This window comes from Aspergillus uvarum (assembly GCF_003184745.1).
Source record: "Aspergillus uvarum CBS 121591 unplaced genomic scaffold BO82scaffold_49, whole genome shotgun sequence".
NCBI lineage: Eukaryota > Fungi > Ascomycota > Eurotiomycetes > Eurotiales > Aspergillaceae > Aspergillus > Aspergillus uvarum.
Window position 1 is genome coordinate 159,612 of NW_020291346.1, and position 16,756 is coordinate 176,367.

The 16,756-nt window shown below is 54.2% G+C and overlaps 3 protein-coding genes across 3 annotated transcripts; all 3 read left to right on the plus strand.

The window, feature by feature from the left end:
• The first annotated feature begins 166 nt into the window (after positions 1-166).
• Positions 167-5,128, plus strand: BO82DRAFT_315856 (ribosome biogenesis protein URB2). Its single transcript, XM_025632552.1, has 3 exons — positions 167-324; positions 422-1,267; positions 1,323-5,128. Exons 1-3 carry the CDS (start codon positions 307-309, stop codon positions 4,914-4,916), a joined length of 4,458 nt encoding a protein of 1,485 aa, XP_025489341.1. The 5' UTR covers positions 167-306; the 3' UTR covers positions 4,917-5,128.
• A 777-nt stretch (positions 5,129-5,905) lies between these two features.
• On the plus strand, positions 5,906-13,141 carry BO82DRAFT_289546 (putative nonsense-mediated mRNA decay protein; the record flags this gene model as incomplete). The annotated part of the gene is made up of 5 exons (XM_025631657.1): positions 5,906-7,397; positions 7,458-8,894; positions 8,926-9,283; positions 9,342-10,999; positions 11,064-13,141. 5 exons carry the CDS (start codon positions 5,906-5,908, stop codon positions 13,139-13,141), a joined length of 7,023 nt encoding a protein of 2,340 aa, XP_025489342.1.
• Positions 13,142-14,473: 1,332 nt separating this feature from the next.
• On the plus strand, positions 14,474-16,711 carry BO82DRAFT_138987 (nucleobase cation symporter-1 family protein). The gene is made up of 5 exons (XM_025630046.1): positions 14,474-14,706; positions 14,805-14,875; positions 14,952-15,201; positions 15,277-16,004; positions 16,061-16,711. The coding sequence occupies exons 1-5, from the start codon at positions 14,601-14,603 to the stop codon at positions 16,583-16,585; spliced, it is 1,680 nt and encodes a 559-aa protein (XP_025489343.1). The 5' UTR covers positions 14,474-14,600; the 3' UTR covers positions 16,586-16,711.
• Positions 16,712-16,756: the final 45 nt, after the last annotated feature.

Below are 16,756 nucleotides of genomic sequence, written 5' to 3' on the forward strand. Positions count from 1 at the left end.
TGGGCTGGCTGGCTGGCTTGCCAACTGGCAAGGAACTGCTGAAAGCAAAGCATTCCGCCCGGGCGCCCGCCCGCCCGCTCGCCGCCTTTTCCCTCTGGCGTCAGTCCAACTTTTTCTCGAATAATAATTAGAATTAATCTCGGGAACACCAAATCCAAAAATTAAACCCCCCTCTCCCCTCCTCCTTCTCTTCCTCTTCCATACGGACGATGGTTGCTTCGTCCTGACCTGGTCAGACAAGCGATCTTGATTTGAACTCTCCTCCAACGACCAGGTAACTTGACTGTCTCACATCTCCATTTCGAGATGCCTTCCGTCGCGGAGGTAGGTCGTTCTTTTGCGCCTGAAATTGTTTATATCTTCTTCTTGATAGGTAGATAAGTCGGCTAAATCATCGCATCTTTTTTTTTTTTTCATACAGCGCCCGCGTTCGTCGCAGGAAGCTCTGCTCCGTCTCGAAAAAGGCACCGCATCTCCCACCGCACAGCTCAACGATGCTGCGAATATTATCGGCTTAGATCTCGCGCTATGTGCCAGTCACCCTGAAATCAACCGAACCCCCCACTTTCAGAACAACGCCGCCCCTAAAGCGGAATGGGTCCTGCGATGGTTGTTGAAGAGGCTGCGGACTGGAAAGAACTATCGTGTCGATGCTGCCTCCTTCCTCTTACTACGACAGTTGATCGATTTAATCCCGCCCAAGACACTGGCCACGACCCTGAAGGACCAGAAGTTCCTCGGAATTGCCCACGATGCTATCGCCGACCTGGAGGAGGATGTGCTGGCCGGATTAGGGGATGGGACCGCCGAGCTACTGCACTCTGGCTCGGAATCTAGTCACACTTTGGGCGATTCACCACACCGCAATGGCGACCTCGATAAGAAGGGAACCAAGAGGAAGAGGTCCGGCGCGGACGAACCCGATGCTATGGATATCGACGACCCGCCCCGTACTCCGACCTCCTGCTTTGTGGCCTTTATCCGCGCGCTGGACTGTCTGTATAGCCTGGTTATGCTGGTCGATCGGACATCAGGGGTCGATGATGTAGCGAGCTCGCATTTGAAGCACGCGCTTAAGGGGGAACCTGAATCGGTCGCCGTCACGCTGCAGAAGTCCTTCCGGCTCGCTGCCGTCATCACGACGCAACTCTTCCATGCGCAGCAAACTACAGACCTCCAGCATTTGCTCTACGTGCTTCCAGCCATTTTTGATCTGTGGGAGTTAAGGTCGTCTCGTCGTGACGATTCCGAAAAGGGGCTAAGTAATGTAGGTTGTCTGTGGAGCTTAATGTCCGGCGTACAAAAGGCTAACCGCTCACTAGGAATGTTTCTCTAAACACTGCTTCCAGAGCGCACTCAGACTACAATTCTGCGTCAACTCAATACGCCTGGACACCGATGAAAGGGCGCACGTTTTGCACGGACTAGAACGCCTCATTGCACTGCACGTGGTGCTTCCCGCCCGGTCCAGCTTCTTCGAGGGAGGCGGTTCCGGCATCGACTATTCAGCTAACGAGCCTGATTGGAGTCCTGTGAAGCCTGTCTCTGATACGTTCAGGCCCCTTCTTTGCGCGCCAGAGAGTCCCAACCCGAGCACCAGTGACAATGCCGGCATTCAGAAAAAAGCCATGTGGAAGACCGCTGAGCTATTACCGGAGTTTTTCGACATTGCAGCACGCACAGTCCCTCGGGACACGTTTAGAAGACAGAACCATGAAGGTCCTTGGTTGGAAACCCTTTTTGTCGCAGTCGCCGAGCTGGCGTACTCCATTGCGAAGTCTGAGAACACGACAGCGTACTTTACCGAGTTTGTCGCCATTCTGGAACGCCTGTTTCGTGTGGTTCTTGCTAGAGACATCAAACTGTCCCTCCATACTTTGCTTACTCACGCTGCGTATACTGGTCTCCTCAAGGAAGGCCTGTCGCAAGTGGAGTGGAGCCTCACCGCTTTGCTCATTGAACTAGGCACCGACATCTTCTTGCCCAACTCCGGGCTCAAGGACTCTGAGAAGTTGCTCAACGCTCTGCTAGAGAAGATCCTTTTGCACTGGCGCACCGGCGTTTCTCACGTCGACGATAGCTATAGGACGATCAAGAACGGCATTGTGATACCTCTTCTCCGTGGCTTCGTCGGCGCCCGAGACCTGCCAAATTTCATGCAGATATGGTACGAGCAGCTTATCGAGGTCGAAGAAGCCCGCTCGAAAGAGAAAGAGTTGATGCATTTCATTGTATGGGAAGACGATGATGTTTGCAACGAGTTCAGCGAGTTAATGCGAAATCCTCTGACCTACGCACACTCTGCTGCTCAGATGCGCGCGGCGGCAGTGGAGATCAAAGGAGACGATGGTAGCATTCAGAACTCTCCCGGCGCCTATGCGCAGATTGTCATTCTGGAATCTGGCTTCAGAAGTCGTGACCTTAGCTTCGAGGACAAGAACGAGGATTTGACTTCCATTATCCAGACTGTGACATCGACATTGTCTTCTGAACAGAAGTTACACTGGCGGTGGCGGCTGTGGAGGCTCGGCCGCAGTCTCCTGGAAAACAACGTACAGTCTACCGACAATGAACTTGGTATTGCTATTATCAAGCTTGTTGCTACGGCTGCAGAGTCGATACAGCGTGTTCACCAAGGCCGTATGAAAAAGTTTCTTGCGCCTCTGGAGTGCTTTGAGGCGTTCCAGTTTGCTCTTACCGCAATCAAAGCCACTGCAAACCCCGAACAATTCCGCTTGTTAACGAACGAGGTCACGACCCTCATAAAGTCCATCTCGGGCAAAGATGCCGTCAAATCCATCAAATCCCCATGGGACGGACGTATTGAGACGCTCACATCGCCCACCACCTTGGCGTTGGCCTATTTCTTGAGCTTGGTCCGGAATCCTCATATATGGCCCCAGGTGGAGTCTGAAACCAGACGCTCTCTCTTCGCGCATGTTTTGTCGCTGGCAACCTCCCAGTATAAGCCATCGCCATCTACTCTCGAAACTGTCAATCCCGATTCCAAGTATCTTCAGGCTTGGGCAAGCCTCGTCTGCCATGAGTACCTTCTCAATGCACCGTCAATTGCGGTCGATCTTATTGCGGTGCTGTCCGAGCGGGTCAAAGAAGACGTTCTTAATCGCAGACTATACATCGAAAGTCTTCAGAGAATTCCCGCCCCGCTGGTCACGCGTGGACAGAGAGCGGTCTTGTTGGATTTGCTGCAGGAGGTCATCGCACAAGAAGGTAGCACTCCTGAGGTTACTGTGGGAATGCTGTCTCTGATGGCCAAGTTGGCCGAGATGCCGAAGTCTACGGCGGCTTTGACCAGCAATTGGGAGCCACTCTGGACGGTTGCCAAGGCGGTCTCTCTGCAAGGAAGCGATATCGACCTTCAGATCATGAAGGCTTACCGAAATCTCCACCGAGCAGTTATTGCCAAGTTGCTCGTCCTCTCCGACGATGAACGGCAGCGCTTGTTCAAGAAGATGTATCGCAAAGTGTCGGCCAAGGCACTTAAGCTGCAGTCCTTGAATCGTGACTCCATGGATTGCTTCTATCTTAGAATTTCGCTGTCTCAGTTGTGGCTCAACAGAAAGGCACTTGAGGGTGTCTTTGATGAGACCGAGCTTGCTGCTTGCCGTAAGAAAGTGTTTGACTTGGTTGTTGCGGAGGTCAAGTCTGTCAAGACACAGTGCAAGAAGCAGCAGCTGGAAGATACTATCACACTGATTAAAATCCTCGACGCGCTAGAGGACTTTGAAGACCTTGCGATGGAACACGCCGAGGTCGAGAAGTTCTTGTCCAGGATTGAAAGTTATGTTGAAAAGTCGGTTGACTCGGCTTCCTCCCTGAGAAGACTCATTCGACGACGTGTTTTGGCCGGGCGAGGATCCGAGAGGAGCATCACACAACCTGTCATCCAGTGTGCGGAATCCCTCCCCTTGCAACATATGTATAGCGAAGAGCAGCGGATCTTCATCCGCTCCACCAGTGCTAGGTTCCGAACCATGACTGCGGACGAATTGACCCGGGTGATCCAAGACATCCGCAAAATCGGCTTCGTTGGGGAGAACGCTGAGTATCACTTGCTTATCGCCGGCTTGGCTATTGCTTCACTGCCCTCCGTTGAAGACAAGGAAAGCCAAGCCGGCCACGAACTGGGGTTGGTCTTTACTGATGCCACCAATTCTTTGCTTCAGAACAAATCCATCGAACCATTTACATTCGCTACTGAGTGTTTGGATATCATACTGCGTAACCACACGCGTTGTGTCACGCAGTTCAACATCGATAACCTGTTGGGAACGATCGCGGTGTGTACCTCCAAGTCTGGTCCCTGCATCGACCCTGCATACGCTGGAACGGTCTATATCCGTCTCTGCCGCATTATGGGTCTCCTTCTCGGTCTTCACCGTCAAAAACTTGGCGGCCGCTTCCACCTTATCAATCCTGTTATCAGTGGCTTGCTGGATTGTCTCTTTGCTCGCTCCAAGAAGCGCAGTCGGACCATGTCGCACGAAAAGAAATCGGGGCAGCAGCCTTATTGGCTTGCTCCATTGCAGGCCTCGCACGCTGTGCACTTCACCCGTCTTCTAACCTCCCTTTGCGACCCGACGGTCTCGGCCGTCTCGAGGCCGACGCAATCTGGGGTGGGCTTCGAAGGGTTGACCGATCAGACAAAGAAGGCTAAGCGCATTGCCGGGCAGTATCTTCAGTACCTGATCCAGGATTATACGCAGAGCGCTCTTCGCGGGTCTCTTTCACCCGACGTGAAGGCGGCGATCATCCCGGGACTGTATGCCGTGCTCGACGTGATGTCGCGCGATACGATGCGGGCGCTGAATGCAGGACTGGATGTCTCTGGACGGGCAGTGTTCAAGGCTCTGTATGACGACTATGTGAAGTTTGGAAAGTGGAATAAGGGTTAGTAGGTCAAGTCAGAGTATGGGGGGGGGTGATGATGGTGGTGGTGGTGGTCCGGTTTGTTGATCATGACATGGTGATGTGTCCGTGTTATTGTGTATTTATTTATTACTTTGCATTGTCCTGGGGTTTGGCTGAGTGGGTTTGTTTTGAGGGATCATAGATGGCATGTATTGTACTTTGCAATGATTTACAAGGCAACAAGCCTGTGCTTACGGCAACTACTCGATTTCTCCAGAACTTGTCGATTTGATAGAATCAGGTATGGGTAATATGGACCACTAACATGGTCAAGTTATAGTCATCTACAGGCGCATTTGTAGCTAAATTAAGTACATGGAATCGTATGACTAAATCTCACCTAAACCGACATCCCCCCTGATTCGCTCTACTACACTGGAATCAAGGTACTTAGCCGCTGGCTTCAGGCGCAGGGTCTTTACTTCGACTCACTGAAATGAACTGCTGTTGGTAATGAAAAGCCTTAGAATATCTTGTAGAGGGGTACTTTCACATCAGTTTTGCCTATACTGGTGCCTATACTGGTGGACAAAAGCAAGATCATGCTTATCACGCCATTTACCACATCCCTGCATGCTGGCTCAGGCGCTGTGGCTCAGAGACAAGTGAATGACATGAAGTATACCTATAACATCCATACTGTGGGCCACGGAAGAGGCGCAGGCGAGTCCGGTTATCTCGTTGCCTGTCCAAATCTGCCTCTTGCATGGGTGAATGGCCTGTGGCGCCTATTAGCTGTGCGGCACAGCAATCGGTTGGAGAACGAATGCATCCGGGAACTCGCAGCCTTGTCCACGGTGTCAAAGACAGGTCTAAGACCAGGCTGTGCTGTGCAGTGCCACCTGGGGTTCGAATGCGATATATTATTGGTATCGATGGTGTCTTCTGTCTTCATCTTCAATTCCCACCCCCTCCCCAACCGCAACCCCCCTCCTTCATCAAACTCAAGCCCGTTGAGAGGCAGGCCATCACGATGGCATCTCGTACTGACCGGCTCGCCAAATACTTCAACCTTGTCCTCAGCGGTAAACGACCGGTTGGGACCGTTGAGAACTTTACACTGCTCCTGGAAGCGATTGTCGAGAAGAAGAACGACCGCGCAGCATGCGTTGAGCGCATCGTCGCCAGCCCCGCTGCGCGCCACGCCATCCACGCCGGGATCCGACTCAACACCGACCCCGACTTCTTGAACCAACACACGGCGGTCTTCTTGCAGTACCTCGCTGACCCAGCGGTCAAGACCCTCTGTAGTGGCCAGCATCTGCGAGTTCTCCTGGGGCTGGTGATCGAGCCGCGCACCGTGTGGAATGCGTTCACGACGGCCTTCCACGCCCAGCGCCTCACCGAGCCGGCGGTCCAGGCCTTGGCCTGGCTCATGATCGAATGCCTCATCACCCACGCGGCGGCCACTGATGGGGCCGATCTGGTGAGCGATGCCCGGACCGTGGTCGACAGTGGCGCTCTTCTGCGGTCGACGGCCCCGGAAACTCGCGCGTACGGCCACAAGCTGCAGCAGGTGGTGGAGCTCCAGGCCAGTTCGATGAACACGGTCTTCGAAAATGCCGACTACGGCCCCGGCGGCCGGCATGACAATGACCCCGTCGATTATCGCCAGATCGCCATCTATCCCACCAACGACGAGTTGTTCCGGTCGGCGGCCGAGAAACCGTTCTATCGGCGCGCGGACGAGATCCTGCGCCTGCCCGTGGGGAAGCGGGCTGCAGGCCATCTCGATAATCAGTTCCGGCTGCTGCGCGAGGACATGCTCGCGGACATCCGCGAGGAGCTGCAGGCGTTGAAGGGCAGGAAGAAGCAGAGGAAAAGACGTAAGACCGTGACGACGCTCAACGGCTTGTCTTTGGAAGGGATATGCAATGGCACCGAGAAGCGGATGACCCCCTGCGGCTTGGTGATCGCCTGTCGGCAGGGTCTGGAGGCGTTGACAGCCCGCGGGGACAAGGAAGATCGCAAGGCGCTTCTGAAGAGCGACCGCGGCTATCTCCGCCATCAGTCGTTTGGCTGTCTGCTCCGCGGTGGGGAGGAGATTGTCGCCTTCGCCACGGTGGATCGACAGGTTGACTATCTTCTCGAGGACGTCCCCAAGATCGTCTTGCGGATCGTGGGGGACGAGGCCGTGAGAAAGACGCTCTCTTACTTCAAGCTCTACCGCGACCTCGCGTTCGTATTTGTCGATACGGCGGTGTTCGCCTACGAGCCCATTCTACGACGTCTTCAGGAGAAAGCCGAGCTGCCTCTGGCGGAGGAGTTGCTGGACTATCGACATGATAGCGAGATCGCCCGCGCCCACACTATTGATGGACGGCTGGTTGAGGGGCTGGATCAGGGTGTACGAACACTGCAGGACGTGCTCACCACTGACAAACCCATCAGCCTCGATGCATCGCAGATGCAGTCGTTTGTGTCCGGCCTCACGCAGAAGATCAGCTTGATTCAGGGCCCACCAGGTAACTACGTTTTTCCTTATCTGAGTGACGGCGACTGGCTGACCTGAATCGTCGTTCTAGGGACTGGAAAGTCGTTCGTCGGTGCTCTCATCGCCAAAGCTCTATTTAACCACAGCAAAGAAGCTATCCTGGTGATGTGCTATACGAACCATGCCCTGGACCAGTTCTTGGAAGATCTGCTGGACATTGGGATCAGTTCATCCGCTATCGTTCGACTGGGCTCCAAGTCCTCTCAACGGACGGTGTCGCTCAAGCTCTCTGAGCAGCAGACCAGCTCGAGGCGGACCCCGGCTACCTGGCGGATTCTTGATGAGATCAAAGAACAGGCTACGGATTTGCGGGAGACTCTCAACGGCGCTGCTGGGAACCTTTTCAACTTCAAGATCAACCCCGACACCATCCTTGAATACCTTGAGTTTGAGGAGCCACACTATTATGAAGCCTTCAGCCCCCCATTTAACCCCGACGGGATGACTCTCGTCGGTGAAGGCGGCAAGGCAGTCACATCGCATTACTTATACAGTCACTGGGTGCAAGGGAAGAACTACCCCACAGCAATCCCCAATCAGCTCAGCGAGCAAGCCAACGGTGTGTGGCGAACGAGCAAAGATACTCGCCAAGCAAAGCTGGAATCTTGGACCAAGCTTCTGCTCGAAGAGCAGGTCACTAATATCCAGAGTCTGATGCGCAGACTGGACAGGTGCGAGGCAAGGCGCGCAGAGCTGTGGAGCGAAGCGACCCGCGAGATTCTCCGGTCGAAACGGATCATCGGATGCACCACGACTGGGGCCGCAATGCACGCTCGAGATCTTGGTGCTGTCTCCCCTGGCATCGTGCTCCTGGAAGAAGCCGGGGAGATTCTCGAGTCGCACGTCCTCACGGCCTTGGGATCCCACACTAAGCAGCTGATCATGATCGGTGACCACCAGCAACTGCGACCCAAAATCAACAGTTACAGCCTTTCGGTGGAGAAAGGATCGGGTTACGATCTGAACCGGTCCCTCTTCGAGCGATTGGTGTTGTCGGGATTCCCGCATTCCACTCTAGCAAAACAGCACCGCATGGTACCGGAAATTTCTTCCCTCGTGCGCAGACTGACATACCCGGAGCTTCAGGACGGCGAGAAGACTTTGAATCGACCCGCCCCGAGAGGGCTGCAGGATCGCGTCATCTTCATTGACCATCGCCATCCGGAGGGGAGCTTGGGTGGGGTGGCTGACAGGAACGACAGTGGTGGTAACGCAAGCAAGCAGAACCCTTTCGAGGTGCAACTGGTTCTCAGCATCGTTCGATATCTCGGCCAGCAAGGGTATGGCACTGACAAGTTGGTGGTACTGACTCCTTACCTGGGCCAGCTCCATCTCCTTCGTGAGGAGTTGCGCAAGGAAACAGACCCTATACTCAATGACCTGGACTCCTATGACCTCGTCCGTGCAGGACTGATAACTCAAGCGAGCGCTCAGCACAGCAAGCGACCGATCAAACTGTCCACTATCGGTAAAATAAGAGTTCTTCGGTTCGATACGAGTACTTGCTAACCCGCTCACAGATAATTATCAGGGCGAGGAGAGCGAAATCGTCATCGCGAGTTTGACGAGAAGCAACAAGAACGGAGACATCGGCTTCATGGCGGCCCCACAGCGGCTCAACGTACTCCTCTCCCGCGCTCGAGATGTCCTCATTATGATCGCAAACTCGAACACTTTTCTGAGTAGTAAGAAAGGGGAAGGTGTTTGGCGGCCTTTTGTCGACCAGCTCCAGACGAGTGGACACCTGTACGATGGCCTGCCCGTCAAATGCGAGCAGCACCCCAAGACACTAGCAGTTCTCCAATCGCCTGACGACTTCGACGCAAAGTGCCCTGATGGAGGGTGCGAACAGCCGTGGTGAGTTGCTGGTTTCTTGATTTTGGGTTGAATCGACGGTGGCTAATCAGCGCGACAGTGGGACGAAGCTAAAATGCGGGCTGCATGACTGTCCCCAGAAGTGTCATCAACTGTCAGATCATTCCAAAATGCAATGCCAAGCGGCTATCGATTGGATATGCCCGCGTAACCATAAACAGATAACGCCATGCTTCCAACACAAGGGGCAGTGCCGTCGTTGTGCTGAGGAAGACAGGGAGGCCGAGCGCCGACGGCAACGGGACATGGACCTCGACGCAAAAAGACAAGCCAAGCAGCAGGAATATGCACGCCAGCTAGCCCTAATTCAACATGAGATTGCCGTTGAAAGACGACTCCAGCAAGAGAAGCGGGATGAGGAGGAACGGCAGCGTGTTCTCCAGCAAACCCTCGACGATCTGGAACAGTTGAAAACGCGTGGTGCCGAACGCAAGAGAGACACCTCGCCAACTGCTGTCAACGCTGACCAGGCCAGTCAGAAACCTGAAACACTGCCCGATCGGAGTAAGATCCTCAGCCAGACAGCAGCAGCATCATCATCAAGGGCCACGACCAGCCCCGCCGGGACGCAAGCTTTGTCTCCCTCGGGGCAGGACTGGGCATACCAAAAGAAGTACGAAGGCGCACAAAGCAAGGAGCTAGACCAGCTGATGGGGATGATTGGGCTGGAGAGCATCAAAGCCAAGTTCCTCAACATCAAATCCCAAGTCGATGCCGCGGTCAGGCAGGACATTGATTTCCACGCCGATCGGTTCGGCTCAGTCCTCCTCGGAAACCCGGGGACGGGGAAAACCACCGTTGCACGCATCTACGCGGAGTTCCTCACGGCTATGGGGATCATTCCTGGGAGCTTTATTGTCGAGACCACCGGATCGCGACTCGCCAACGGTGGCGTGTCCGACTGCGAGAAGCAACTTAACAAGATCCTCAACAGTGACGGGGGCGTGCTTTTCATCGACGAGGCTTATCAGCTGGCGCAGAGCAATGGCCCTGGGTCTCAGGTCCTCGACTTCCTGCTGGCCGAGATCGAAAACCTCACGGGAAAAGTGGTAGTGGTTCTGGCAGGATATCGACGGCAGATGGAGAAGTTCTTTGCCCACAACCCCGGCCTCCCGAGTCGATTCCCGCATGAATTCGTCTTTGAGGACTACACCGAGCCGGAGCTCCGTCGGATCCTCGAGTTTCAGGTCAACAAGAAGTTCCGAGGGAAGATGAAGGCCGAGGACGGTATGGACGGGTTGTACTGCCGGATCGTTGCGCGTCGGATCGCCAGACAACGAGGCCATGAGGGCTTTGGCAATGCGCGCACGGTGGAAAATGCCCTCGCACGCATCACGGCGCGCCAGGCCGCACGACTCGCCTGTGAAAGAAGGAACAAGACCCCAGGTCAACCGCCCATCGATGATTTCCTGCTCACGAAGAACGACCTTCTCGGTCCCGAGCCCAAGAAAGCGTTGCAGGATTGTTCTGCTTGGAGAAAGCTGCAGGATATGATCGGTCTGGCCGCTGTCAAGAATACCGTCCGCGCCTTGTTGGACAGTATGCAGGCGAACTACGAGCGCGAGCTTAAGGAGAAGCCTCTGGTCGAGTTCACACTCAACCGCGTGTTCCTTGGGTCACCGGGAACAGGTAAAACGACGGTCGCTCAGCTCTACGGGCAGATTCTTGTTGACCTTGGATACTTGTCGAACGGTGAAGGTGAGTGGTACAGTGATTCCAGTGTTTAGTGGCGAGAGATGTCTAACCATATAATTGGTTCTAGTGATTGTCAAGAATCCAGCAGACTTCATCGGGAGTGTTATCGGCGGATCTGAGCAGAATACGAAAGGTATTCTGGCATCCACTCTGGGAAAGGTTCTCGTCATCGATGAAGCCTATGGTCTTTTCGGCGGTGGAACTCGCGACGCAAGCGGCTCGAACTCCAACCAATTCAAGACAGCGGTGGTCGACACAATCGTCGCAGAGGTACAGAGCGTTCCGGGAGACGATCGCTGTGTTCTGCTACTGGGCTACGAAGAGCAGATGAAGGAGATGTTCCAGAACGTCAATCCGGGGCTTTCCAGGCGATTCGCTATCGATGATGCCTTTGGCTTTGCCGACTTCTCCGACCTCGAGCTGCGACAGATCCTCGATCTCAAGCTCAAAGATCAGGGGTTTGTCACCTCCGACAAGGGTGCCAAGGTGGCGATGGAGATCCTCGCCCGTGCTCGCAACCGTCCGCACTTTGGCAACGCAGGCGAGATTGACATTCTGTTGAATGGCGCCAAGCTCCGTCAGCAACAGCGACGGTCGGCCGGGATCGGCAACCCTAGTCTCGAGCACTTGGAGCCTCAGGATTGGGACCCCGAGTATGATCGGGGAGAACGGAACGAAACGAATATCCGGATGCTGTTCCAAGACACCGTCGGCTGCGACGCCATCATCGAAAAGCTGGAGGATTTACGCCTGACCGTCAAGAACCTCCGAGAGCTTGAGATGGACCCCAGGCAACAGGTGCCGTTCAACTTCCTGTTCCGGGGGCCTCCAGGAACCGGTAAGACAAGTACAGCCAGAAAGATGGGTCAGGTGTACTACGATCTGGGTTTGCTGTCATCCGTGGAGGTCGTCGAAAGCTCAGCAACGGATTTGATAGGGCAGTATATCGGTCAGACCGGTCCTAAGACGCAAGAGCTGCTGGAGAAATCGCTCGGCAAGGTTCTCCTGATCGACGAGGCCTACAGACTCGCCGAAGGGCAATTTGCGCAGGAGGCAATGGATGAGATTGTCGACTGCATCACCAAGCCCAAATTCTTCCAGAAACTTATCATCATCCTAGCAGGTTACGACCGGGACATCAATCGTCTCATGACCATCAACCCAGGCTTGACCAGTCGGTTCCCGGAAGAGCTTGAGTTCGCCAGCCTTACACCCGACGCTTGCATCCAGCTCCTCACGAAGCTGCTCCAGCAGCAGAAGTCCGATTCCTCGCAGAAGACCACCGGGTTTGACCTGGACGCATTGGAGTCTCCGCGGGCCGAGTTCACCAAGGAATTGCGGAGCCGATTCACGAGACTCACGCAGACCGCGAACTGGGCCAATGCGCGTGACGTCCAGACCATCTCGAAGTCAATCTTCAGAGCTGCGATTATGACCATGCGCGACAAGACGATCGTCATCTGCGAAGAAGTTATCAGCGGAGAGATCGACAAGATGCTGTCAGAGCGCACCAAGCGCACAGCAAACAAGTTCGTCTCCAGGAATCCTACGCTCGATTTACTCCAATCCCAGGGATTCGGTCGGCAGCCCGTCACCCCGGTGCTCACCACAGCAATCAACCCGCCTGCAGCCTCCGAGGATGCAGCCGCAACCAAGAAAGAACCGGCTGCGCCTCCAGCGACCCCAGCACCGGAGGAGATCCGTCTGGGCGCCATCACCAGGGACGACGGGGTATCGGATGAAGTCTGGGAGCAACTCGAACGAGACAGACAAGCCGCACAGGTAGCAGAGGACCGATACAAAGCATTGCTCGACGCGGAGCGCGAGGCGGAGAAAGCAGCTAATGACCTACCTTCTGATCTCCCCGATGCTCCGGCCAGATCGTCTGACCCCGAAGTCGACGCGGAAGCTAAAAAGCAGCGTGAACAGCGCCGGCTCGAAGAGCTGGCCAGACGAGCTAAGCTGGATGAACTTCGGAGGAAGCGTGAGTTGGAGGAAGAGGCCAGGAAGAAGGAACAACAGATCCAACGGAAGCTGCGTTCTATGGGCGTTTGTGTTGCTGGATACTGGTGGATCAAGCAGGAGCACGGGTATCGGTGTGCGGGAGGCAGCCATTACATCTCGAATGAGGCTCTGGGGGTTTGAGTCGGGTTACTGGGATAGTTTGCGGATGGCTTGATTGTCGATCATTTATTGTTTTTGTTTAAGCTCATATTCGGAGGGAAGATGTCAAGAACGCATGTTCCGTATACCCGAGGATTTTTTGTCCGTCCTTTGATGTATAAGATTGTGCAAAGCCTGGTCATTGATCATCGATCGAAGGCAAAGAACACTTCGAGCGGGTAGAAGATGGAAGATATCATACTTTGGCTTTTTGTGAAGTTGAGAGCTGTATTCACGATTCCAGTTTAGTCTCATCTTTGTGTTAAGATTTAGTACTGAAGCAAGACTACTCGTTAGGTAATGTAAGCGGTGAAGATAGTTGATCAACCAGTTGTGCTACGGGTTATGAGTGGGTTATGCTGACCAGATGAGTCAGCCAGCATAATGTGCGACAGCGGCATTTAGCAGCGACATCGGATCTCTGTTCTTCTGTTCTTCTGTTCTTCTGTTCTTCTGTTCTTCTGTTTTTCCAGGCACCCTCCACTGTTCCAGACCGGACCCGTGGGGAAACAAAAAGTGCGGACATTACGGGCATGGGCTGATTTCTTTCCGTTATATCTTTAATCTTTTACTCGATCTCATCGAGTCAGCGGGCCCCTGGAGATGATTAGATACTATCATACTAAGCGATATTAAGAGATACGCCCCACCAGGCCACCTTAATTGCCGCCCTTTTTTCCTTTTTGCGGAGAAACCAGTGGAGAGGAATTTGGTCTCGCTCCACTCTCGCTGATAACGGCTCGCTGGCCAGGAATTGGAATTTGCTTACTCGACCGAATCGAGCAACGAAAAATGATATCCATGATCCATCTACGATAGTCTGTCTGGTTAGGTACTGGCACGGGTGCCTCATCGCGCTCGGGGCTCCCGTTCCACCATCCATGGCGAGCGATAAGAAAGGCCCATGGCTGGATGATCTTCGGCCCATCTGACCAATTTTCGAATCCTTATCTTGCGTCAAGGAGGCGGAGGGGGCGCGGGTTCGAATTGGTCCTTTTCGTCCTTGTCGTCCCTTTTTCATGTCATGATGGCGTACGGGGAAAATGCCACTATCAGGGGCCCTCTGGGCCCAGCTGATTGGCTTGCCGAGAGAATCAATGACGAGGGCGATGATACGGTACGTTCCGACTCACCTCCAAATTGATCCCACTCGTTTATCTGTTATAGCATCTGGTATAAATATACTAATACTAACTTATACATCGCTGCGATGGCTGCCTGGCTTAGCTGGTCCTTTAGTACTTTCGTCTCTCTTCTTTGCATATCTCCCTGCCTTTCCATCTCCCATCCAGCAGGCTGAGTCGCTCGTCCATCCATTCATCGTCGAAAGATCGCGCCTTCCCCGCCAATCTTGTACATACTACCTGTTGGCATCGCGAGATTTTGACTGGGCTGGCCTAGCTTTGGAGTGCATTGCCTACCCCCTTCCCCACCGCTCATCATGGAAACAACTCGTCTGCAACGATGGCTGAAGAAACTGGAGGTGTCCGCGGAGCCTGGATTGTCCAACACTCAGTTGATGTTGATGAACCATGATTTACAACCAGGTACGTTGGTCGACTGACGGAAGGGTCGCTGTTCGCGACGTGGTCCTCTCTCTGGCTCTCGCGCACACACTGACCGGGATGGTTTTGGATTCCTGCAGTTGAACATGAACGTCGACAATGGGGATGGTACAACTTCGTTGCCTTTTGGATAGCAGATTCTCTCAATATCGTGAGTACCGCTGCGAGCATCTTGGCCGACCCCGGCCTGCCGCCTTCTGAGCTGACAGATCCGTTTGTCCGACTAGAATACCTGGATGATTTCCTCCTCGATGATTGTTGATGGCCTGTCATGGTGGCAGTCGTGGATATGTGTCTGGGTTGGGTACTTCATTGCCGCATGTTTTGTGTGCTTGACTGGTCGCATTGGTGCCGTCTACCACATCTCCTTCCCTGTCGCCTGCCGCTCAAGTTTCGGCATCTGGGGGTCCTTCTGGCCCGTATTCAATCGAGCTGCCATGGCTGTCGTGTGGTACGGTGTCCAAGGCTACATCGGAGGTAAGAAAGCCCTGGCGCCGTTGCTACGCGAACCAGCCGCGATGGCTTGATCGGAGTATATCTGATGTGTAACAGGCGAGTGTGTGACCCTGATGATCCGATCCATATGGCCCAGCTACAACAACCTGCCCAACGGGATCCCTGCCAGTGCCGGCGTCGATACGAAGAACTTTCTGAGTTTTTTCCTGTTCTGGCTGCTATCTCTGCCTGCGCTCTGGTTTCCCGTGCACAAGATCCGTCATCTCTTCACCGTCAAGGCCATCTATTCGCCCATCGCTGCCATTGCGTTCTTCGCCTGGGCCATCTCCCGCGCCAACGGCATCGGCCCCATTGTCCACCAGCCCGCCTCGGTGCACGGCAGCGTCCTGGCCTGGGCCGTGGTGAAATCGATCATGAGCTGTCTGAGCAACTTCGCCACTTTGATTGTGAACGATCCGGATTTCTCCCGGTTCTCGCGGACACCGAAAGATGCGCTGTGGTCCCAACTGCTTACCATCCCGATCGGATTCGGAATTACCTCATTCATTGGAATCATCGTCTCCTCATCGTCGGCCGTCATCTTCGGCGGTGACTTTGTCTGGAACCCGCTGGACCTGCTGGGCAAGTTCTTGGACGGGGCAAGCTCCGCTGAGCGCTTCGGGGTATTTATCATCTCGACGGGCTTTGCTCTGGCGCAACTGGGGACCAACATTTCCGCCAACTCGGTCTCTGCGGGTACCGATATGACGGCCCTGCTCCCTCGATACATCAACATCCGCCGAGGAAGCTATGTCTGCGCCGCGATCGGCTTGGCGATGTGTCCAGTATGACGAACCCTGTTCTTATGACTTGTACAAGGACTTTGACTAACCGAGCCTAGTGGAAACTCCAATCGTCGTCAAACCAGTTCACCACCTACCTGTCGGCCTACTCAGTCTTCCTATCCTCCATCGCGGGCCCCATCGTGTGCGACTACTATCTCGTTCGCAAGGGCTATCTCCAAGTGAAAGACCTGTACAACGCGAGCCGCAGTTCGCCGTACCATTACATCTGTGGCTTTTCCTGGCATGCATACGCCTCGTACATTGCCGGCATTCTCGTCAATATTGTGGGCTTTGCCGGAGCGGTGGGCCGAAAAGTGCCGGTTGGCGCGCAATACATCTACAACATCAACTACTTTTCCGGGTTCGTCGTGTCGGCCGTAATGTACTATGCGCTGACGCGCTTCTTCCCCATCCCTGGCACCAGCGACACGTGGCATGAGGTCAAGGTGGAAGGTGTTCTGTCGGTTGCGGATGGCGAAGAGGTGGACGGCGAAGAGGAGAACACTGCGGGCAAACCGATAGACTTTGCGGCGACTGTTGATCAGAAGCATCCAAAGTCGCGGGCGTCCTCGCTTGTATGATGATTGATGACGAGACACGATTTCTTTTCTTATGATGACAGTGCATTAATTTGTTGCCTGATGATGAGCACAACCATTTTTGTAATTTGACACATACCCACACAGAATCATACAAGTATCACTCGGTGTTTCTGCCAGGATAGGTTTGCATCTCCATGCTTAGTAATTTCC

Bases quoted from the DNA above. Each gene is read 5' to 3' on its own strand.
- BO82DRAFT_315856 (XM_025632552.1), top strand. The intron at 1,268-1,322 runs GTAGGTTGTCTG...ACCGCTCACTAG, and splicing joins CCGAAAAGGGGCTAAGTAAT to GAATGTTTCTCTAAACACTG.
- BO82DRAFT_138987 (XM_025630046.1), top strand. From the start codon at position 14,601: ATGGAAACAACTCGTCTGCAACGATGGCTGAAGAAACTGGAGGTGTCC. The intron at 15,202-15,276 runs GTAAGAAAGCCC...GATGTGTAACAG, and splicing joins TGTCCAAGGCTACATCGGAG to GCGAGTGTGTGACCCTGATG. The intron at 16,005-16,060 runs GTATGACGAACC...AACCGAGCCTAG, and splicing joins TCGGCTTGGCGATGTGTCCA to TGGAAACTCCAATCGTCGTC.